This window comes from Bos grunniens, chromosome 15 (assembly GCF_055505025.1).
Source record: "Bos grunniens cultivar Pamir isolate PY7600 chromosome 15, Bosgru_T2T1.0, whole genome shotgun sequence".
In the NCBI taxonomy this organism is placed as follows: Eukaryota; Metazoa; Chordata; class Mammalia; order Artiodactyla; family Bovidae; genus Bos; species Bos grunniens.
This window is the reverse complement of record NC_141179.1, coordinates 28,093,070-28,118,337: the sequence shown is the minus strand read 5'-3', so window position 1 is coordinate 28,118,337 and position 25,268 is coordinate 28,093,070. Positions and strand designations below refer to the sequence as shown.

The following is a 25,268-nucleotide window of genomic DNA, read 5'->3' as shown; positions in this document are numbered from 1 at the left end:
CTATCTCTGCAACTTCCTGTGAATCTGTAATTATTTCAAAAGAAAAGGTTAGGGGAAAAGCTTGCTACTTTGGCTGTCATTTTGAGAGTAGATTGTGGTGGGCCAGGGGCAGAATCGGGGGTACTGGTTAGGAGAAGTATTCTGAGGTTTTGCAGAAATCCAGAAGGCCGATAAATGGCTATTGGACTAAATCGGTGGCACTGGAGTAGGGCGGGGAGAGGGGTGGGGATAGTTGAGTTCTGGATGTGTCTTGATAGCAGAGTTTATAAAATCTGCTGATGGACTGGATGTGAGATGTGGGAGAAAGAGAAGGAAAGACAACAGCAGGGTTTGGGGCCTGGACCACTGGAAGGATGAAAGAAAGAAATGGTAACAAGAAGCAGCAGCAAGTAGAGAAGCCTGGTATGAGGTAGTTGGATTCTTGTCAAGGAAAAACAAATAACAAGCCCTCTTCCTCTAGTGCCTGGCAGCTCGGGGCGTCCAAGGGTTAGGGACAGTGTGATATTTAAGTGAGTGCACTCTTGTTAACCTGCTACCAGGCAGCTGGGTTATCTTGGCCTCGCCTTGGCTCTTTTGGAAAGAAGCATGTGTTTGATAAACAGGAAGTTGTTTCCATGGGTGTAGAAAGACGAAATGATAGAACCGAGTGGCACAGCAGAGAACCGCTAGCTGTGGTTAGCCTGGAAGGGGCAGAGATCCTTGCAGGTAGCCACCTAACTTAGCACACAAGCCGCCTTTTCCCCATTCTAGACTGAGTTATTTCTTCATCATGAAAAATGGAAAGTCTCTGCCCTGTTGCTTGACCTGCTGTCAGGGAAGGTTCATTTTCAGCTCGTGTTTGGGTCAGGTACGAGTCGTGGACCTAGCAGACAAATGGAGACACTGTCTGTTTATAGTGGAAAAGTGACTTATTTTAAGAAACGTTGGCTCCCCACCACTACCCCATTAGTGGCATGCCTCTGACACTCCAGTGAGCTGGGCTAGGGATGTTAAGACTGCCTTGTGTGTATTTTTGCTCTTTGAAAGGTTAGAATCTAAATGTACCACAAGATATTTCTTCTTGAGTCAGATTGGGACAAAATTACAAGCAGTGAATTCTGAAGCAAACTTTATAAATGCTGGTGCCTGAATACTTTTGAAACTTCAGAATGCATTCCCTCTGCTTCTAATAATATACTCTTCATGAGGTATATATAAATCCCTTAGTGTCACTAACTTTTTTTTTTTTTTTTTTTACTTTGTAAGGAAAAACAGATAAAAAAGATTATAGAAATCCGGTGCCAAGTGATTTATGGTGATTGAAAAGTGAGAAAGAGAACTTGGACTCCTTACTTTTTTGTTGTTTGTTTTTATAGTTTTTATTTCATAGTTTTCTTGTAATAAGAGCTAGAAAACAGGAGAACTGTTTTCTCCTTCTAATTGAGAGTCACTGCATCTTTGTCAGGGTTGAAATGGTTGAAGTTATGATAGAGGATACCTTTAAATTTGCAGGTACAGTGGGAACTAAGTAGATTAGTAGTTAATTGATGGTGAAAAGGGGTTTACTGTGACGGATTGCATATTGTCTAGACTCGGGTGAGTGGGTGGGGGCACGAGTCTAGGAATACAGGAAGCTAGTGTCCGAGCAGGGTGGGTTGCTTGGGACTAGTGATGTGGGTGGGATCTTGCCCAGTATTTCGGAGAATTAGCTCACTAAGCTGTCCAGAAGAAGCAGAACAACTCTTTAGAGTTCCTTGCAACTGGGTGTCTCCTGACAAGTTTCAAAATGTGTTTTACTTTGAATGTTAAAGTGGTTCAGGAGCTGTTTTGTATCATTTGCCTTCTGAAATTACCCCAGTGTGTTTTCCAGCACTGGGACTTTGTGTTAAGTCCAGGCTGGCCTCCTGCTCTGGGTTTCTTCGCTAGAAGTTAAATATCGTATTTGAACTGGAAGAATTTTTGCTACTTGCCTATGGAGCATTCATGAACATAAAGCAGCCATTTGTCAGCAGGCAGCTGAAAGGCATTTTCAGCAGGGACTGCAAACCACTGCAGGCTGTTGGCTTCCTGGCACACCCACCAGACCCTAAGGTTTACGCCGAAAGCAAACTAACAGGACTGTGGGCTGTAGGTGGGGGGAGTGGTGGTAATAAGATGGGCAAAAATAAAAGCAGAGGCTGGAGTCTGAATGACATTGAGCCAGTATGAAGGTCCTGTATGTGGGGAAGAACACAACACTCCCCCAAAAAACTTAAACATCAAACACAATGGCTCAGAAAAAACATCTGATGTTTACAGCTAACACATTTTAAAAAAAGTAAATTGTGTGTGTCTTTTTTATATTCATAGCTATAGGGATACTGTAGATATCTTTAGGGAAAGTGAAAGTGTTAGTTGGTTAGTCGTGTCCAACTCTTTGCCACCCCATGAGCTATAGCCTGCCAGGCTTCTCTGTCTATGGAATTCTCCAGGTAAGAATACTGGAGTGGGTTGCCAGTTCCTTCTCCAAGGGATCTTCCCGACCCAAGGATCGAACCAGGTCTCCTGCATTGCAGACAGATTCTTTACCATCTGAGCCGCCAGGGAAGCCTTCTTTTGTGAAAGTGCTATATAATTTAAGCTGTTTTTCCCAGTGTGCTGTCTCAAATACCTTGTAACCAGAACCATGTAACATTGACAGTTGGTGTATAATAATAAAGATCAATTTTGAGCACTACAGTATCTTGAACAAAGAGCCTTACGATCTGTTAACCAAATGCTGAAATAGCATTTACGTAGTATTGAGTGGAACTTTTTTTTTTAAATAGCTTTTTAAAAAATGTCTTTGGAAGTTAAAATTTTGTCATATATGATAACTCTTAGTCAAAGTACGAGTATATTCCCAAATATGCTGTTCTTTCTTTGGCCATAGCATGTAACAGAATTTATTTCTGTTTAGCAGATCAAGAGATAGAGATATTGGCAGTATAAATGATTCATCCAAGGACAACCAATGTGTCATTCTAGAGATAAAACAGAACTAGTCTGCATTCCACCAGCTCCTGGCCTGTGTAAATTTTTGAGAACTTTCCAATCATTTTAGGAAAACAAAGTACTTGGAAAATATAAAGATTTTTTTTTTAATAAAAGAAAATCACTTATTTTGGAAATTGCTAAATTAATCATTCTGTTGTGTTTAAGAAGCTCTTTGATGTGTTCTGGTAATTAGTATTTACTGCCAGATGAATGTCTCCTGGGCATTTTAATTAATGGGTGGCTTGGCCAAATGAGCTTCTGATGGTAAACCTTCATAAGGGCTTATTTTTGTGTTTCTCAAGAATAGCTGTCTCTTCAAAGCTCTTTAATTAGACAGAGTTTAGCAGCTAAAACACATTATTAGAATAATTAGGCCTTGGATTAAGAGCAGTAGTGGGTCAAAGGAGCAGGTACTGTTCGAGAATGGACTCTTGCAGTGGTGCACGGTGTCCACTTCTGATGGATGTCCAGTTCTTCAGCAGCTTATGTTCACTCCTTGTCCCTCTCTGAGGCTTTTATGTTGTTTGAAGTTCATTTGACAGGTCATACCAGAAGCCTAAACATACCAATGTGTGAGCTCATTTATCACCACCTCCAAACTCTGGTGGAAAGCTATATCCTAGTCCTATTAATATCTAAGCTAAAGTCTTCTTATTTTCTCTTTATTTCTACCAAATTGGTAATCTTAGCCATAATAATGATTGTTTTTGAGGGAAATGCGTCAAAGGTTTTGTTTGGGGGTCATTGATAACTCTTAACAATTATAGCAGCTTCTTTGAGGAGTCTTTCTTAATAAATAATCTACTTATAACATTGTTCTTTAAATTACTGTTGTATTTGGTCTCCAAAGTTTTATTTTCTTTGTGGTCAGAATGTTGTTCGAATTGTTTGAGAATCTGCTGTGTAGATGAATTATCATTTTTCCTCCTCTTCTTTACACCCTCTTCCCCCATTTCTTGTCCTAAGCTCTTAATCTTGTTAGTCTTTACTAGAGCATATATTTTATTTCAGAATTCTTCTCTGTGGTGAAAGAAAGAAATATCTGACTGGTCTCATGGGGGTTTGAGATGGTGCCAGAACAATCGGGTAGTGTTACTGAAACTACTATTAGAAAACAAACAATAATATAGTCACTTATATTGTCTAATTTTTCACTTTCCCACTATCTCAGGATGCTTATGATGGCAAATGCATCTTTTCCCGAGCTGGATCAGTTGGTTTAAGGATAGTGCTGAGAGGCTATTACAGATTTCAAACGGAGCAAACTGTGTCACTAACGTTTCTAATCCTATCAGCTGTCATGACCCGTATTTGTTGTTAGATGAAGAACTGGGTTAGGATATGCATGTCATTGGTTTAATATAAACCTACTGCTATGATTAGAAAAAAGTTATAGAACTTATGATATGTATCAACCAGTTCCTTTTTAAAGATAGTAGATAGCCTGATTTAGAGATATACAAAGCTTATCACATGTAAATTCTTTTGTTGTACCTTAGCAACATAGCCAATGGGATTATTTCATTTAAAGTGGTAGAAACTTCATTTGGTTTTCTATCAGTAAAGCTTCATAACACAGTTTTAAAATATTTGGTAAGCACAATAAATGCACATGTAAAGATGCAGGCATATTGCTGTACATCCCAGAGAATAGTCACCAAATACATACATTTTTATGTCAAGTTGTAAAACTTGAGAGCAAAAGGGATCAGCCTGAACAGAGTCCTATATAAAGCAGGATTTCCCCCCTTAGTAGTGACTGATTTCTGTCTGTTCTCTCCTAAAATGATTGATTACCGGGACTCTGCTTTTTGACTCACTCTTTAGCACAGGAAATATTGCTGATACTGATACTTATCTCATGTGCACGTTTGCTGTGTATATGTAAACTTTCGCAGCGGAGCTATGAACAGGAAGATGTTGAGTATTACAATCCCTGAAGAAAACCATTGCGTGTGTCCCTCACTACTCTCCCTTTCTTACGGTAGGGTGAGTGTACTCGTATGCACATGTATGTAATGGGATTTATACTTAATGGCGTTTGGATGCTGACTACTAATGAATTTTATAGATACAAATCAAGGCTGTGAGTGCATTGTGTTCCATCTGTTTGTTTCACATCTTTGACTCACTCTTGTGCTGGGCCCACTAGCAGCCCTCCTCCCGTCTACCTTTTGAAGTCACACCAGTCCCCAACAAGAACTGACGGTACTCTTCTTTGGCACAGACCACCTGGTGGCCCACGGCAGGATGGCAGAAAAGGAGGCCCGTCGCAAGTTCAAACAGATCGTTGCAGCCGTGTATTTTTGTCACTGTCGGAACATTGTTCATCGTGATTTAAAAGCTGAAAATTTGCTCCTGGACGCCAATCTGAATATCAAGATAGCAGGTGAGAAGTGTGCTGAGGATGTGCAATAGGAATAAAGGAGCTTTTCCTTCAAGGTTCTTAAAGCGAGGGATTGTCTTGTTTCTATCTATTCAGAAAGAAGGATTGTCAAAAGGATTTTGTGTGTGCATGGCTTGAAAATGAATAAACTTTCAGAATACACTTATGTAAAATTTTCACATAGTTTCTGATGCAACTAGGTTGGGGAGAAGAAAGAAAAAGTGATTTTTAAATAAGGAATACAACATAGAATAAAGTAGTAAAAAGATCTCATAAAACTGTATGCCCATCCTCACTTGAGAAGGTTGATTTGTATCATTGCTGATACAGAGCATACTTATTCTTAAGACTGTGGTTTTAAGAATAGATCTTATCGTGGTTTAAAGGCAGTCCATCTCTTTTCATCCTCAAATTTCATTCATCTGCTCGTCTGACTGCCTGAAAAAGCACTTTTCACTGCCTCAGTCTCCTCATACTTCAGTTTTAGTAAACTGCCAGCATTTGCCTAACCAATGCAAGCTCACCACCTATTGATAGAAGAAAGTGACTGCAATCTATATGGAAACTATAGATATGGAAATAAGCCATTTTTGTTTTCTGACAGTTTTTGGCATTACATTTTATGTCCCTCATGTCCCAGGTGAAAAAGGAAGGGAGTCTCATATAGAAAACAGAAGTGTAGCTAGACTTTAACTGTCTTGAAAAACCTAAGTAAGAAGCAGTTCTAAAGATTGCCCTCCTTAACCAGATGGTAATTCAGAATTCAAGTTTATATTATACATGAGAGGTCAGAGTCCCTGTGTGTAGGTTGGTGATTCTTCTGACATAACTGCCCACGTTCCAGGCTCTGCTTTCACATCCTTGGAATTCACCTAGCCTTATGTTTATCTGAGTTGGGCTGATTAGAACTTTTCAGCTGTGAGCTCTTTGAGTCCTGTATTTGCTCAATATACAGTAGACAGGAATTAGATACTTTCTTTTTCTTAGATGAAATTCAGTTTTTCCTTTGCCCTTATGTCTGTTTTATATTCTGTAATGCTCTCTAGATGCTGACACTTCTCACAGAGGCTGGGCAGGGGGAAAGGCCTCACAGTTTCAAACCCTCTTTTGTCATTATTGTAGCTTCAGTTGAATTAGTGATAACAATACCTACTAAGCTTCACAATCCTTAAAAGTATAATAAAATGTTGTGTTAATTATCTATTCTGATGTAACAAATGACCGCACACTTTGTGGCTTGAAGCAATATAAGTGTATTGTCTTACAGCTCTGGAGGTCCAAAATCTGGAGTGAGTCGCGTGGGGCTGAAGTCACGGTGGGGTGGGGCTGGCTCCATCTAGAGGCTTTTGGGGGATTCGTGTCCTTCCCTTCGTCAGCTTCTGGAGTCCTTCTGCGTTCCTTGGCTCAAGCCCTTTTCTCACGTCACTCTTCCACCTCCTGTTTCCATTGTCACATCTTTCGCTCTTTACTGTTCCCCCTTTTTCCCTCTTGAAAGGACCTTGTGACTATACTGGGCCCTCCAGGATGGTCTCTCCTGCTCAAGGTCCTTACCCTGGTGACCGCCCTCGTAGTCCAGTGGCTAGGACTTCACACCCCGGTGCAGGGGCCCACTGGCTGGGAAACTAGATCCCACAGGTCGCAACGGACATGGAAGATCCCAAGCGCCACAACCAAGAGCCAGCACAGCCAAATAAATGATAAATAAATAAAGTTTTTAATGAGTATATAAATGAAATTTTAAAAAAAGATTCTTTTTTTAATAAATGAAGTTTAAGATCCTTGACCTAATCATGTCTGCAAAAATACATAACACATTCACAAGTTCCACGGATTAGGACAGGGACATCTTTGAAGGGCTGTCATTCAGCCAGCCACAAATGTCATTGTAGGGCTCTTTGGATTGGTAATTAAGGTAGTGAGTTAAAAAAAAGGCCCAGATTTTGTGCTCCAGTCTTATTCTACTGACCAAAGACCAAGAAAAAATTGTTATGCTTTTTTGTTCTTGATTTTGAATTTAGAACCATTTTGGTTTAGTTAAGGGCAATTTGCCCTAGAGAAGGAAATGGCAACCCACTCCAGTGTTCTTGCCTGGAGAATTCCATGGAGAGAGGAGCCTGGTGAGCCCCAGTCCCTGGGATCACAGAGAGTTGGATACAACTGTGTGACTAACATACACACACACACGGGCAATTTGCATGGTTTTTAATTTTCGCATTGAAAAGCTAGGTGTTAAAGCAGGGATTGGTGACAACTGAATTTAGGGTCTCTACTGACAAATATTTGGAAAAGGAGATTTTTTAAAGCTTTCTTTGTTAAACCCATGTAGTCACAATATGAGTTTCTACCTGCTGATGTGTAATTATGGACTCCTAGGGACGCTGGCATTCAGCTTTGGGCTGTGTATTAATCCATATATTTTCGCAGGATTTTTGCTTCGTTCACTTAAAGTCTCTGTTTTCGTTGTTTGTTTTTGCCGCAAAGCAGAGAATCAATGAGCGTGATGGTTCTGTGCTCTTACAGCTCTCGGATGTTGCCTTTGCGTTCTTTCCTTCATGCCGTCCCCGCTCAGTTTCTCAGTCGTTGCCCAAGCTTCTCTCCCTACACACGTTAGATAGAATGCCCATTCTCACCTCCCAAGCCTTCTCTGAGTTCAGTCGACCAGGGGGAGAAATGCTGCTAACTGAAGCTGACCACAGCATGACTAGTTTCAGAGAGGTGTGTTGGATGGTTGTGACAGGACACAGTCAGGTAAGTAATGAAATCAGCTTTTATTCTCAAAGCCCAGAGTAACTTTCAGATCCTTGGTCTTTTCAATAGTCTTTTTGACAAATTATTATAAGTCTTGGTAAGAAAGAACTACCATATAAAAAGAAGTACATGAGAAAGAAAGGAGGATTTTTTTGTTTTATATAAAATATTGTTAGTCTTAGGCACCTCATTTAAAAAGAATCATATATGTTATAGTAGCAAATTAACATGGAATTAATAAAAATTCAGATTAGGAAATCTAAGGAGTGTGTTTTCCTTATGTCAATATTTATGTAGTGGTTTATTTTTTTTATTGGCATATAATTGCTTTACAATGTCATGTTAGTTACTGCTATATAAGGAAGTGAAGCAGCCATTTGCATACATACATCCCCTCCCTCTTGAATCTCCCTTGCACCCCCTCATTCCACCCCCTAAGTCATCAAAGAGCTGAGCTGCCTGCAACGCGCCGCTGCTCCCCACCATTCTCTGTTCTGCACGCGGTGACGCCTGTGTGTCCATGGCCGTGTCTGTATGTCATTGCTGCTCTCCCAGATTGCCCCGCCCTCCCCTTCCCGCCCTGTGTCCACATGTCCATTATTTATACCTAGTGGTTTTGATGAAAAGGTCATGTATCCTGTTCAAAAATAGATGAATAAGTTGTTCTAGGGTTGTTTGTGTTTGCAGGAATGTGTTTGCTTTTTCTATGAAGTAATGTGACAGTTTACATGTAATACTCTTGGTACTACTGTAAAAATGTAGTAAGTATAAAAGCCCGTATTTGCCCTCTTCAACAGAATATGTGTTTCCTGGACACAAGAGGTAAATTTCAGTTACAGGCATTAAAAGATTCAACATCAGTCCATGGTTTAAGAGTTTTTGTGATTAAATTCTTAGCTGTGAATTTTTGTTCTACGCTAGTTCTAGAGAGAATGAAGCCCAGGTGAATACTTTGTTGTCTTTCTGGTTTTAGAATTTAAAAAGGCTTCTTCTTAATGCTGGTCACAAACCTATATCTTCTGTAGGATTATTTGAAAGATGTTTCTATCATTAGCAATCCAGAATAAGCATTGATTGTTTTCAGAATAAAGAATTTTATTTCTGAAAGACAGAACTGCCAAGTCTAAGAATTTTTAGTGGATATCTAAAATCTTCACGGTTCCACTATCATGGAACAGAGAAAAGAAGGCTGAGAACATACTCCCACCCTCAAGAATTTGCAGTCTTATTTGAGCAGCAAATGTGTAGACTACAATGAGATTTTGCTTCATGTATATAAAAAGTGGGCTTTCCCGGTGACTCAGTGGTAAAGAATCCACCTGCTAGTGCAGGAGATGCAAGAGATGTGGGTTTGATCCCTGGGTTGGGAAGATTGGGAAGATCCCCTGGGAAAGGGAATGGCAACCCACTCCAGTATTCTTGCCTGGAGAATTCCGCGGACAGAAGAACGTGGCAGGCTACAGTCCATGGGGTCGCAGAGTTGGACACAACTAAGGGACTGAAGACAAGCACATATAAAAAGTACTTTGCAAGGCATTTTCACACATATCATTTAATTTCATATTTGGCATACAAGTATAGCTTGTTTAGAAAACTAGAGTTTCCAAAAGACCTTTAACTTGCTAAAACTTTGAATTTCTTTTAAAGAGCATTCATGCAAAGCCCTTTCTTGTATAGAGTTCATCGCTGGGAAAAGAGTAGGTTTCTTGGTCTCTAATCTTTCCCGTTTCTTGCCTCAGATGTGTGAGGACCACAGAGGAGCAGATGCCAGATGGGGGAGGCACAGCATGGCTCCCTCAGCACATCCTCATATCCCTGGGTGACGGCATGGTCAACAGCTACCAAATTACAGTTTGATACAATAGCGAGAGATGTTACATAGCACGTTGTGATTCATTATCATGTTAATTGTATAGTCCAATTACCACAGAGTTCAGAGGATGAAGAAACCACTTGAGTTTGCAAAATTCCATTAGATAACAACTGCCACCGGGACTGTCAGCAGCTCCTGCTTACTGTTGGACTCCCACTGCCTTGCACGTACCTGTCCTGCAGTGGGTGCTCAAGAACTCTGTGGGTCTGAACTTTATATGGCAGTGATGAGGACAGAATCATCCTTTTGAGAATGTAGCCCTTGAGGTGAGTCTTAAAGGATGAGCAGACTTCTTTAAGGATAGGTGTTGAGGAGAGAATGCCAATAGGATCAGCAAATGTTAATAGAGCACATGCTGTGTGCGGATCTTGGGGATGCAGCAGCAGGTAAAATAGTCCCTCGGAACTAACATTCTGATGGCAGAAGATAGACAGTAAACACGTGAACAAATGAGCTGTCATAGGGCTTCCCTGGTGGTCCAGTGCTTAAGACTCCACGATGCCAGTGCAGCGGGGAGGGGGGTGGGGGTTGGTTGATCCTTGGTTAGGAACTGAGATCCCACATACCATGAGACCCAGCCAAAAAAATTTTTTTTAATAAATAAAAAAGTTCTCATAAGGACTTGTGAAAGTGGTAAAATGACTTGTGGGAGGATAACCAGGACAGGCACAGCCTTCCAAACAGAAGGAGGAGCAAGGCCAAGGCCTGAGTGAGGTGACGGTAACATGTTTAGGGGACAAGAGACAGGTTTGCATGGCTGGAGATGATAAATAAGGTGGGGAGTGGAAGGATGAAGTGAGAGAGCTGGCACGGGCCAGTTGACGTGGGGTGCTGTGCACATGGTGAGGATTGGGGGGTTATTTGGTTACAGTGGGAACCTGAGCTGGAGCAGCCTGAATAGCAGTAGGACGCACACAGCGTGTCTGCAGAAAAGCTTGGCGAGAGGGAAGACTTGAGGAGGGGAGGCATCCTGAGAACGTGGGGAGGGGCAGTATTTATACTGGATTGCGAGATTGTTTGACTTCTAGGCTTAATAAATCAGACTGCGGTGGATAAGGGAAAAAAAAGTGAGAGTAGGGAGAGGGGACAGGAAGGCAATAGGAAGATCAGTTCAAAGCCTGTGCAATGCATACAGCCGATTCATGTTGCTGTGCAGCAGAAACTAACACAACATCGTAAAGCACTGTAAAAGTGGACTCTAAAAAAGAAATAAAATTTTAAAAGAGGAAGCAAAAGCTCATACTGGGGCAGTGGGATGTAGCTTTATCTAATTATCCCTCGTCTGTAAGGTGCCACTTCAGGTATCTGCCTTTTCCTGGAGAGATCCATGCTCTTGTGTATTTCCTCCCCTAGACTGTAAGCAGGGGAGTTCCCACACTCGTTTCTATTACGTGTTCCTCAGTGGTCTAACATAGCAGGTGCTCAGTAAATAAGTGTTTGTTGAATGGGGGTGGGTGGGGTGGGGAAGGCCTGTGAAATGTTAAGATTCCGCATGCAGGTGGTGGTGCTGGACCTGGGAAGGAAGAAAAGGGCAGCAAACACGAGCGATGCAAGCGAGGAGGAGTCTGGGACTGGGTAACCAGTCACAACTGGGCCAGGAAGAGGGAGCTTACAGTCAGTGTTTGTTTAGAAGTAGAGAAATCAGATTTCCTTATTGACAGATTATATTAAGCTATCAAAGAAGTCTGCTGTTGCCTTATTTTTAACAGTTGATGCACTGCTGTTTGAAAGTAATTTTAATTCTTGTCCCTAGAAACTAAGAAGAGAAATTTCTAGATTTATAAAAGATTGCCTAAATGTAGCTGGCTTATTCCATGAAGCAAAGTTATTTGAAATACTCAGATGCTATGAGAATGTTTTGAAAATTGTGGAAACTTTTTTTTTTTTTTAACCTAAGGAAGTTGGAAACTTTTTTCTTTAAATGTCGACTCCCAGAATGGCCTCCATGAGATGGTTTCCACTCCGGTGTTATTGTTTTAGTTGGCAATCAGTAGACAGCAAAGATCTGAAGTTCAGCTACAGCAAAGCCAATATTTTGGAAAGAATTTCCACAGTGCATGGATTTAAGGTACTGTGGAAATTTTTGACCTTTAATGCAGTGAGATCTAGACTACTTCATTTTTTAAAAGTGAGAAATGAAAACATTTGGTAATAACTTCATTGACCTTTCACCCCCAGCATGAATATACTGAGATATAGTCCTACAAGAAAAAATAAAGGTTGGAAACCTTGGTTTCTGAGACTCCTTCCATAGCCTGGTGATTGAGAATATCCCCGAGAGGTCAGAAAAAGTAGTTATGCAATATTCATCATATCACTCCCAAATTTTATGTCATGGTACTAACACCCTTTATTTTGGTAATCTTTCAGTACACCTCCCTGGTTGACAGGGAGTAAATTGAGACTCAGGCCATGTAACTTCCCCAAATTTGGGTCCTAATGGAGCCTAGGAGTCGTAAGGCCTCACCCGGTACTCACAGCCTGAAATGGTGAGGACTCTCAACTAGCAGGGCTAAGCAGCAGTCATGTATATTGACCCTTGAGAAAATGCAGTTGGGGGAATTCTCTCTTCTGAATCATATTCCTAAGACTGGAACTTCACTATGAAATATTAATGCACTTTCATTCAAAAGGTGTTTCAGGTACACATAGTTGATTTTTGACAAAAACTCTGTGAAGTTAAAATTTAAGTGAGCAGATTTTTGTCAGTCATAGTTCTGGGTTATAAGTATAAGGTCTTGTTGATCTTGAAAAGTGATTGCACCTTGCTAGGATCAAAACCAATTTTCTGTTTTGGGGGTTTTATTAACAACAGCTATGCTACCAGTACAAAGCATTACCTCTCAGATTTTCCCACTGGTTTTCCTAACACAGAAATGAACTCACACAGGCTGGGGGGCAAGTTGGGGGCTGATTACATAGTCTGAAATTGCTCACTTTGTAAATCACATGCTTTATCTTTAAATTCATGCACATTTTGTATCCTCCTCAATGTTGTATCTACATTTGTTTTAATATTAAAATTATTCAACTTTATTTAATATAGGGAAAAAATTGATACTCCTACAAGATATATTTTATTTGGCTTATAGTTTCACATAACTCTTGGCATACTTCAGCATTATGCCTAGAACACGCAGACGTGAACCAGTTTGAGAGATGGAGAATAAAGAATTTCTTCCCCAACTTTAGGTTCCTCTTATACAAACTCCTATTAATTGCAGATCATTCATTTGGGGGATAATTGTGTGTGTGTTAGATGCTCAGTCACGTCCAACTCTTTGGGACTCTGTTGACTGTAGCTCACTAGGACTCCTCTGCCCATGGAAAAGTACTGGAATGGGTTGCCATTCCCTTCTCCAGGGAATCTTCCCAACCCAGGGATCGAACCCAGATATCCTACACTGCAAGCAGATTCTTTACTGAGCCACCATTAGTGGTAAATAAATGGGGTAGTGGTTTAGATCTCCCAACTCTTACGTGGAATGGTTTGAGAGCCTTTGACAGTAAAGCAAGTGAGTCCACCTGCTGGCTCGGAGCTAAGGAGCCTGCCTGTAACCCAGCCATCATGATTATTGCTCAGTTGGAGTAGTTGGGCACCCTTGATAGTGTTGACCAGTGTGCGGTTTTTCATCAAATTTTGTTAGATTTACATGGACTATTGGATAGTATATAAAGTATAAGAAACATTTATGTTAAAAATTTAATGAGGATGGAAATGATAATCTACAATGTCTCAAGACAAACCTTGCCTAATTCATGGATTATCTTCATTGATCACAGACCTTTTATAGATGTTTCTAGGTATTCAAGAGCTAAAATTTTTATATATATACACACACACGGACACATATAATATCCAGTTTGCTTTATTGGGAATAAAGACTGCCCACATTATTGTGTATTATTTGCAAAGAAGTGCTAAACTTGCTTATCCATTTTACCATTTAAAAACAAACTATGGAAATAATAGGGTTTAGTTTTTAGGTTAAAAAGTGTAAGAATTCCGAATACAAGACCATGACAAGTTTTGACCATTTGTAATCTCAGTTTGTAATCTCAGCATATGGAGCTTCCCAGGTAGTTCAGCAGTAAAATCCAGTTGCCAGTGGAGGAGTCACAAGAGACACGGTTTCGATTCCTGAGTCACAAAGATCCCCTGGAGAAGAAAATGGCAAACCACTGCAGGATTCTTGCCTGGGAAACCCCATGGACAGAGGAGCCTGGTGGGCTGTAGTCCATGGGGTTGCAAAGAGTCGGACACAACTGAGCACACACGCATGCACAACCTCAGTGTATCGGTGACTTCCAAACTACACGTATCAATTTGAGATAAATACTTTTTTTACATAATTTAAATACATTAATGAGTCATTTGTTAAATGGGCAAAACAGTTTTCCTTGAATAATACTATAGTGAACTTTTATTTTTTTATTGAAAGATGATTACTTTACAACATAGTTTATTGTTTATCCATCCTGTATATAATAGCGTGCATCTAATTCGAATCCCAAACTCCCAATCCATTCTACTTAGTTTCTAGGTGACAATTTAGAGTCTTATAGGTGATCATACCAACTTTTCTCCAAAAGTAGCTTTCTGTGTATCAGATTATATGTCTTAACTTTTAATTTGGAAAATATTATTTTTGTACCTGTATACTATATTTCTATTTGGTGTCTTTAGTTTTTGTTGAGAATTTAAGGGGACCTTAATTCATTATGGTCTGTAAAAGGTGCTAAAAATTTGTATAGTGTACTCACCTATCAGTATTAGAAACTTACTTGATTGAATGATTGGACTTTTATTTTTCTAAGTGATATGATTTAGAATTATGACTATAATAATATGCATAAATGTTTCCAGGAATTCCAATGGATATTGTTTGTAGGTCTTACAGAAAGTGTCTTAGTACAACTCTTTGCTATATACGCCTACTCTGTACTAGAGTTTGATGAAAAGGTCTTATGTTTTGTGGGGTTATTGTTGTTTAGTCACTTGGTTGTGTCCGACTCTTTGCGACCCCATAGACTGCAGCACGCCAGGCTTCCCTGTCCTTTACCATCTCCCGGAGCTTGCTCAAACGCATGTCCATTGAGTCAGTGATGCCATCTAGCTGTCTCCTTCTGCCTTCAATCTTTCCCAGCATCAGAGTCTTTTCAAATGATTCATTTCTCTGCATCAGGTGGCCAAAGTATTGGAGTCTCAGCTTCAGCATCAGTCCTTCCAGTGAATATTCAGGACTGATTTCCTTTAGGATTGATTGATTGGATCTCCTTGCAGTCCAAGGGACTCTCAAGAGTCTTCTCCAACACCACAGTTCAAAAGCATCAATTCTTCAGCACTCAGCCTTCTTTATGGTCCAGTTCTCAACTCTCACATCCATATGGTCCAACTCTCACATCAATATGTTTTGTTTGGGGAGGGTTATTTTTCATGAGAAGGGTAGTGCTATCTATAATAGAGTAGAGAGGGTTTATTTATTATTTCATTTAAAAATAGCCAAGTTCAGTTTTCCTAACTGCTGAGATATTTTAACGCTTTGAGGGAAAATGCATGTCATTCATTGAAAATACCCATGTAATGTTGGTCCAGCAATTTTGTTTTTAAACTTTAATTTTCCACAGAGATAGCATACTGCATAGACACCTAGTGCTGGGAAGTTGCAGAGCGTCAGGAGATTCCTAAGGTTAAGTGATGGGTGCAGAGGAGCCTCATATGTGGTGTAATCTAGAAGCGGCCACAGAATGGTCCTTTAATAGCTCTCTAAAACGTTCCAGGAAGGTACATATATTCTTTCAATCTCCTGAGAATTATCTCTCGCCTCCTTCAATTCTGACCTTCTCTGGTTTCTTAAACTAAATCAACGCCCACCCCCAGTCCAGAAGCTGATTACTTGATTTTTTTTTTCCCATGAAGAAATTTCTCTTGAGTATAAATGCTCAGGCTGTGAGTCAGTAGTTTTTGGCATTACTTCCCTATTAGCTCCTAGTTAGGAAGTTCAGCCAGAGGTTGGAGGGATTGCTAAAGACAGGACTTCCCAAGACCCGTTTTTAAGAGCAAACTAATATGGAGACTCCTGGGAACTTAGAATTTGGTCACTACCAATATTCTGAGATCTGCACAGTTGACTCTTGTTGTGTTCAATTCCAGATAAAGCGTTTGGGCCACATGATTCCTAGGCTAGTGATGTTGTGCAGGAAAAGCGTGATTCGTGCCATGTGCAGAAGGAAAATGGCGGCCCACGCTAGTGCTCTTGCCTGGAGAATCCCACAGATGGAGGAGCCTGGTAGGCTGCAGTCCACAGGGTTGCAAAGAGTTGGACACGACTGAGTGACTTCACTTCACTTTACTTCTATCTTAGTAGTCCATGTAACAGTCTGAATCCCGTTTATAAAGTGTTCTTTCACAGTTCTTGATCTTTGGTTCTTCAAGTCATTTTTAGCTTGTACACTCGACAGCTTGTGGCCCCTACCCTGCACTTATTAGTCCATTGAGAAGTTAATCAAGGGCCAGAATTATTTATATTCTTGATCTTTGTCTCTAGTTGTAAGTGCAGCGTTGGGGTTATAAGTTTTCAGAAACTTTCAGATTTTAAAACATGAAGGATTTAGTCACAGTATTTTCTGGTGAGGTTGTTTATTCAGACTACATAGTTATTTTCCCACTTCGCTTTTTTCCTCTGCCCCATACTTACTTCCCACAGCGAGGGAATGAGATGAAGCACGAGTGAGTCTGGGAGGCATTGGCTGTCGCTTGTAGCTGTGCTGCCGTCCACCTTCACAGACACTGCCACCCTGTGGGACTGGCTGCAGGCTAGTCCTAATCTGTCCCATCTGCTTTGGGTTTCTCCTTGGTTAGCCAGAAAAGAAGTCAAGGGCATTGCTCTGAGGTGGTAGACCAAATAAGAAGATTTCCTGTTGCAGTCAGTTGTCCTGATTTTTAAATTCATGCCACCCATTGCCTCTTTCCCCTTACCACACAGACACACCCCTTTGATGATGTACTTCCTTTTAGGGCCACAGTATCACTGCCCCATATAGCCCCAGGCTCCTGATCTTGCCTAGAACAAAGGATTTCAAGTCTCAAACTGGATAGTAAAGCTCTGGCATTTAAACCATCCCTAGAAGACAGGCATATGGTTCAAATTAAAGTCTGCTGCTCTGTATTAAGAGAAGGGGCTGTAAGATACCATTCCAGCCTGCAGACAAATGCTAACCAACCAGGGTGTTCGGGGCTTGGAAAAGAGACTTAACCAATTATGTTAGGGGCCACTTGTGAGTGGAGAAATAAATGACCATAGGCCACATGAAGAGAACAGCTCCACCCATATGGCTTCTGTTGTGTTGGGGGTGAGTATTTAGGGGGTGAGTATTTAACCAGTTTCTTCTCTTGTTTCTCCCTTTCCTTCTGTAACTCTTTAGAATATTCATCATTTTAATATTGAATCTGTAGGTCATAATTTTCTTCCTGTTGCTAGTAAATAAAGAGTAAAGGACATAAAAGTATCTTTATGGCATCTTTGTACCTGAGAATTTTCTAAAACTGCTCAGTGTTTTAGTTCTTATTATTAAAGGCTTTATATTAAAAAAATTTTTTTAATATATTACTTATTTATTAGGCTGGGCCAGGTCTTAGTTGTGGCACACAAACTCTTAGCTGCTGCATGTGGGATCTAGTTCCCCGACCAGGGATCGAACCTGGACTGCCTGCATTGGGAGCACAGAGTCTTAGCCACAGAACCACCAGGGAAGTCCCTAAAAAATTTTTAATGTGGAGTACTAAAGCAATAATATAAGTATACTATAGAAAATTTAAAAAGCAACAAAAGATTTTTAAGTTTTCAAACTAGAATCCTACCTTAAAATTATCATTGTCATTTTGAATGCATTTTTTTCCTATGAATTTTTTAATAGTTGTAATTACTGTATGTACCATTTTAAATGTGTTTTTTATCTTTCATATTATGTCAAACATTTTCCCTATGCTGCTCCCTATAGTCATTTTTAGTGCTTGCATATCAAGTAGGTATTCTGTAATTAATTTCTCCCATATTGTTGTGACAGCACAGAAAGTCAGATAGGGTTTTCTTGTCCACTCCCCCTTCCTTTCTTTGACATATGTCAGTGCACTGGAGGCCTGGGTTCGATCCTTGGGTTGGGAAGATCCCCTGGAGAAGGGAAAGGCTACCCACTCCAGCATTCTGGCCTGGAGAAAAGAGTCGGACACAACTGAGCGACTTTTACCTTCAAAACTGCAAAATATATATACTTAACCTAGGAAAGTATATATACTTTCCTTGGAGAAGGAAATGGCAACCCACTCCAGTACTCTTGCCTAGAAAATTGCATGGATGGAGGAGCGTGATGGGCTACAGTCCATGGGGTGGGTCACAAAGAGTCGGACACGACTTCACAACTTCACGAACCTTGAAACGTGCACTGAACGTGTTCTCTTCTTTGCCTTAAGTCTCTGTGTTACTTTTGTTGTTGCTGTTGTTGTTTTTTATCCCTGTGGACATTGCCCCACTTCTGCGTCTCCCTGCCTGACGCACCCGTGCTCTCCATCCTGCACTGTGTGAACAGAGCCTGCAACGCTGTGGTTTATTTTACTTGTGCCCTGGGTTAGAATACTCCCAGGCTGACATGAACTGGGGCCGTACAGCACTTCATATTGGACGATAGTTCTGAAAAGCTAAAATAAGGTAGTGGCTGAATACAAAGTGCCTGAGGTGGTAAAGGAATGCCTAGGCTCTGCACATCTACTGCTTCTTACCTCTGGGACTTGAGTAATTGAAAAGTTATCATCAGAAAAAAAATCAGTTCAATTTAGTCACTCAGTCGTGTCCATCTCTTTGCAACCTCATGGACTGCAACACACCAGGCCTCCCTGTCCATCACCAACTCCCAGAGTTTACCCAAACTCATGTCCATGGAGTCAGTGATGCCATCCAGCCATCTCATCCTCTGTCCCCTTTTCCTCAGAAAAAAAATACACAGCACTATTTACAATATCTAGGACATGGAAGCAACCTGAATTTCCATTGATAGAGGAATGGATAAAAAAGATACGATATATATGTGTGTATATATAATAGAATATTACTCAGCCATAAAACAGTGAAGTAATGTCATTTGCGGCAACATGGGTGGACTGTCAGATTGTCGTTGTGAAGTAGGTCAGGCAGAGGAGAGCCAAGTGTCATGACATTGCTTATATGTGGGATCTAAAAGAATGTGTATCATGATATTGCTTATATGCGGGATCTAAAAGAATGTGACAAATGAACCTATTTACAAAACAGAATAGAGTTATAGATGCAGGAAACAAATTTATGGTTGCCAGTGGGAAAATGCAGCGGGGAGGGAAAGTTGGCCATATGGAAGGAAAAGAAGGAAAATGTAAATCTCCTTAGTGTTGTTCTTTGTTGGCAGCTCTTGTCCAGTTAGGGAGTTGGTGATAGTATAGATAAAAATGTTTAAAATGAATTTTTAAACTATTTATAAGTAATGTGTCTTAGTCCATTTAGGCTGCAGTAATAAAATACTGCAGACTAAGTGGCTTATAAGCAACAGAAATTTACTGCTCACAGTTCAAGGCTTGGAGATTCACACTCAGGTAAGAAAAACAGCCTGATCCCTCCCCTTCTGAGCCATGTGGATAATGGAGCTTAGAGCCAGTGAAATGGTCCCTAAGGGCAAAAAATAGAAGTAGAGGAGAAAAAAGGATCCTATTGTTTTCTTTGCTTATTATGAAATATCATGTATATAAACAGAAATGTACATTAACCACATGTGTACACTTTAATGAATCTCTATAAAGCAAACACCTGTGCAAATTACCACATAGGTCAGAAAATAGATAATGTAATTAGCTGGGCACCCCGTCACAACCTCATTCTTCCCCCATGGGGTAACTCTGTCTTGATATTCATGTTAATCACTTCTTTGCTTGATAGTTTTTTTAAAAGTAGTTTTTACCACCTGTGCAATATATCTTTCAGAAGTTTTGTTCCAAGAGGTGCCATTTATATTGAATGTAATGTGCAGTGGGCCCATCCTTAATATAGTTCGCTTGTTTTTGAACTGTGTATCAGTGGAATCACACTGAATATATGACTTTGTGTTTTATTTCACACAACACTGTTTGCAAGATTTACCCATGTCTGTATAGCTAGGATTTATTCTTTTCTATTTCTATCTAGTATTCCATGATAGAAGTATACCACAAATTAGTTTTCCATTTTATCCCTGGATGGATATTTGGATTGCTTTCAGTTTGAAACTCTTACTGTTGCAGTCTTGCAATGAATATCGCACTCTTAAACATCCCATTGCATTTTTAAACATCTAAGAGTCTAGACCAAGGAGTAATGTTTCCAGGTTGTACTATATAAATGTTTTCAGATTTCACTGAGTGTTATTAAACCAGTCTGTCAATTTGTGTGAGTTCCCGTTGCTGCATTTGTCCTCACCAGTGCTAGGCTTTTTTTTTTTTTTTAATTGAACCATAGTTGATTCACAAGACCTTCTAGAACTAAGACCCAAGAAAGATATCCTTTTCATTATAGGGAACTGGAATGCAAAAGTAGAAGTCAAGAGATACCTGGACTAATAGGCATATTTGGCCTTGGAGTACAGAATGAAGCAGGGCAAAGGCTGATAGAGTTTTGCCAAGAGAACACACTGGTCATAGCAAATACCTTCTTCCAACAACACAAGAGAAGACTCTACACATGGACATCACTAGATGGTCAATATTGAAATCAGACTGATTAAATTCTTTGCAGCCAAAGATGGAGAAGTTCCATACAGTCAGCAGAAACAAGACCAGGAGCTGACGGTGCCTCAGATCATGAACTCCTTATTGCCAAATTCAGACTTAAATTGAAGAAAGTAGGCAAAACCACTAGACCATTCAGGTATGAACTAAATAAAATCCTTTATGATTATACAGTGGAAGTGACAAATAGATTCAAGGGGTTAGATCTGATGGACAGAGTGCCTGAAGAACTGTGGATAGAGGTTTGTGACATTGTACAGGAAGCAGGGATAAGACCATCCCCAAGGAAAAGAAATGCAGAAAGGTCAAATGGCTGTCTGAGGAGGCCTTACAAATTGTTGTGAATAGGAGAGAATCGAAAGGCAAAGGAGAAAAGGAAAGATATACCCATTAGAATGCAGAGTTCCCAAGACTAGCAAGGAGAGATAAGAAAGCCTTCTTCAGTGATCATAGAAATCTCTTCAAGAAAATTAGAAATACCAAGGGAACATTTCATGCAAAGGTGGGCACAATAAAGGACAGAAATGGTATGGACCTAACAGAAGCAGAAGATATTAAGAAGAGGTGGCAAGAATACACAGAAGAACTATACAAAAAAGATCTTCATGACCCAGATAATCATAATGGTGTGATCACTCAATTAGAGCTAGACATCCTGGAATGCAAAGTCAAGTGGGCCTTAGGAAGCATCACTATGAACAAAGCTAGTGGAGGTGATGGAGTTCCAATTGAGCTATTTCAAATCCTAAAGGATGATGCTATAAAAGTGCTGCACTCAATATGCCAGCAAATTTGGAAAACTCAGCAGTGGCCATAGGACTGGAAAAGGTCAGTTTTCATTCTAATCCCAAAGAAAGGCAATGCCAAAAAATACTCAAACTACTGCACAGTTGCATTCTTCTCACATGATGGTAAATAATGCTCAGAATTCTCCAAGCCAGGCTTCAACAGTGCATGAACCATGAACTTCCAGATGTTCAAGCTGGGTTTAGAAAAGACAGAAGAACCAGAGATCAAACTGCCAACATCCATTGGATTATCAAAAAAGCAAGAGGGTTCCAGAAAAACATCTACTTCTGCTTTGTTGACTATGCCAAAGCCTTTGACTCTGTGGACTACAACAAACTCTGGAAAATTCTGAAAGAGATGGGAATACCAGACCCCCTGACCTGCCTCCTGAGAAACCTATATGCAGGTCAGGAAGCAATACTTAGAACTGGACATGGAACAACAGACTGGTTCCAGATAGGGAAAGGAGTACATCAAGGCGGTATATTGTAACCCTGCTTATGTAACTTCTATGCAGAGTACATCATGAGAAATGCTGGGCTGGAGGAAGCACAAGCTGGAATCAAAATTATCAAGATAAATATCAATAACCTCAGATATACAGATGACACCATCCTTATGGCAGAAAGCAAAGAGGAACTAAAGAGCCTCATAATGAAAGTGAAAGAGGAGAGTGAAAAAGTTGGCTTAAAACTCAACATTCAGAAAACTAAGATCATGACATCTGGTCCCATCACTTCATGGCAACTAGATGAGGAAACAGTGGAAACAGTGACAGAATGTATTTTTTTGGGCTCCAAAATCACTGCAGATGGTGACTGCAGCCATGAAATAAAAAGATGCTTGCTCCTTGGAAGAAAAGTTATGACCAACCTAGACAGCATATTAAAAAGCAGAGACATTACTTTGCTAACAAAGTTCCATCTAGTCAAAGCTGTGGTTTTTCCTGTAGTCATGTGTGGACGTGAGAGTTGGACTATAAAGAAAGCTGAGTGCTGAAGAATTGATGCTTTTGAACTGTGGTTTTGGAGAAGACTCTTGAGAGTCCCTTGGACTGAAAGGCGATCCAACCAGTCCATTGTAAAGAAAATCAGTCCTGAATATTCATTAGAAGGACTTATTCTGAAGCGGAAACTCCAGTATTTTGGCCACCTGATGCGAAGAGCTGACTCATTGGAAAAGACCCTAATGCTGGGAAAGATCGAAGGCACAAGGAGAAGGAGACAACAGAGGATGAGATGGTTGGATGGCATCACCGAGTCAATGGACATGAGTTTGAGTAAACTCCAGGAGTTGGTGATGGACAAGGAGGCCTGGTGTGCTGCAGTCTGTGGGGTCGCAAAGAGTCAGACACAACTGAGCGACTGAACTGACTGATTTACAACTTTAGTTGTTTCGACTAGTTTCAGGTATGCAGCTATACGTATCCACATACGCACTCCTCTTAAAATTTTTTTCCCGATATTTTGCCATTACAGGACCCTGAGTCAAGTTCCTTGTGCTGTATACAGTTGGTCCCTATTAGCTATTTACTTTATATTTAGTAGTGCTGGATATTATTACACTTTATAATATTTCCCAAGCCACTGAGTGCGTAATGGTTATCTCATTGTGGATTTAGATTTTAATTTCGTCTTAATAGTGAGATTGAACTCCTTTTATGTCTTTTGGCTTTTTTTAAGTATCTGCTAAAAAAAAGTCTTCTGCCCGTGTTTCTACTGGGTTGTCTGTCTTACTGATTTATAGGAGTTTTTGTTTCAATAATAAGAACATGAGTCTTTTGTTTTATGTGTTACAAATAGCTTCTTTTGTTTCGAGATTTCTCATTTCATTCTCTTTAAAATACCTTTAAAATACCTTTAATGAATACACCTTTTAGTATAATTTTAATGTAACCAAATTTACTATCTTTTCCTTTATGACGTGTGCCTTTTGTTTCTTGTTTAAGAAATCCTTCCATCTCCTGAAGCTATAATTTCCTTTATTACTTTATTTAAAAAAACTTTGTAGTTTTACCATTTGTATTAAGTTGATCTACCTAGAATTGATTTTAGAATATGATATGAGGAAAGTGTCCTATTTAATTTTTTCCCATAGGAAAAATCAGATGTACCTATGGCATTTATTGAGAAATTAATCCTTTCCCCAGTTTTATACAGTGCCTACTGTCTTTTCAATGCACTGTTTTTCAAGCAACTTGTTGAGAAACAATATGTTTCAAGGCTTGTATGCCTTTGGGAATTATGTTAAGTATAGCAAAGGATTGGCAGTCAAGAATAAAACGAAAAGCAGTAGTATATAATAACTGAGGAATTTAGAAGTAGTATAAAAATAATTCTGGGATGTACATTTACCTCAGTATAAACATATGCATGATGCTAAAAGCACAGTGTGGGCTTTGAGGGTGTCCAGGCTGGCATTATAGGCTGAACTTTGTTCTTAGTAAGTCTTTTTTTTTTAACCTTTGAATTTGAACATGATACTTAATGACCCTCACTTTCCCAGAAGTGAAATAAAAATAATGCTCATCTAATCCCCAGTGGCTCAATGGTAAAGAATCCGCCTGCAGGAGACATAGGAGAGGAGGGTTCAATCCCTGGGTCAGAAAGATCCCCTGCAGGAGGAGATGACAGCCATCTCCAGTATTCTCACCTGGAAAATCCCAAGGACAGAGGAGCCTGGTGGGCTGCGGTCCATAGGGTTGCGAAGCGTCAGGCTCGACTAAGCAACTGAGCACACACAGACACACATACTCTGTAACAGCACTTGATGGAGAGTCGCTTGAGAAATATGTTTACTTTATTCCATAGAATTCCAGGAGCTGCACAAATGGGAAAACTGCAGCACTGGGAGAGACAGATCCAGGGCAGCCCAGGATGCCTGACTCGCCAGAGTCCTCGCTGCTCCACTGCATGGCCCAGATTGCTCATTTCTCAGCACCCTGAATGAATTTGCTCTGAGTTCAAAATTATTAATTGGTTGTCATCCAACTTAGTAAGAAATGCGTTGTCTTATTCATAGTGTGACATTCTAGATGATTCAGAATGAATCTGGGTTATGTTCATAGTTCATTCCTATGACTTAGCATTTCTTTTAAGACAAATTAACTAACAAAACTTCTGAGGGGAAGTTATACGATTTCTAGTCTCAAGTATTTATATGTGATCACAGTTTTCCCTCAGATAGAAGTACCTGTACAGTACTTGGATGACATCGTATGGTTGCTGCAGACGACCTTTTCCTTCTTTGACATGCTTTTCTCCTCTCAGCTTCTTTGTTATAATGATAAGATATCTCTCTCTTGCTTTTGTTCCATCCTCTTTCTGATCCTGTACCTATAGCATAGGAAGTACTTATGGGTGTCCTAAGCCATAACTCCCAGCCATTCCTTTTTCATTATTCTTTCAAAAAACTTTTATCCATTCATTACTACACCTTGATTTGTCAGAACATCTCCACTTGAATTTCTTCTCACCTTCTTAAACCAAACTTTGCACCTTTTTAAATAAAAACAAATCTTTTTCTTCCCAAATCAAATACTCTGTGCCTTCCCCTCCTTTTTATCCTATGTATTATCTCAAGTACTGTCCTAGCTTTTGTCAAAATAATTTCTGAGTTGTCTCATTTTCACTGTTTTTACTTTCTCACAGGCCTTCTACTTCTCCTCATACATTTTTTATAATTTTTTTTAGTTT

At 40.0% G+C, this 25,268-nt stretch overlaps 1 protein-coding gene across 8 annotated transcripts in view; it reads left to right on the top strand.

Annotated features, from left to right (window-relative positions):
* The window catches only part of SIK3 (SIK family kinase 3), a 266,066-nt gene that overhangs the window by 179,476 nt on the left and 61,322 nt on the right, over window positions 1–25,268 (top strand). For all 8 annotated transcript variants that reach the window (XR_015141876.1, XR_015141875.1, XM_086339376.1 and 5 more), the window contains exon 4: window positions 5,222–5,383. Coding sequence is in view for 6 of the 8 variants with exons in the window: in XM_086339376.1 (XP_086195502.1) it covers window positions 5,222–5,383 (162 nt within the window). In the remaining 2 variants the exon portion in view is untranslated. The remainder of the gene's footprint in view (window positions 1–5,221; window positions 5,384–25,268) is intronic.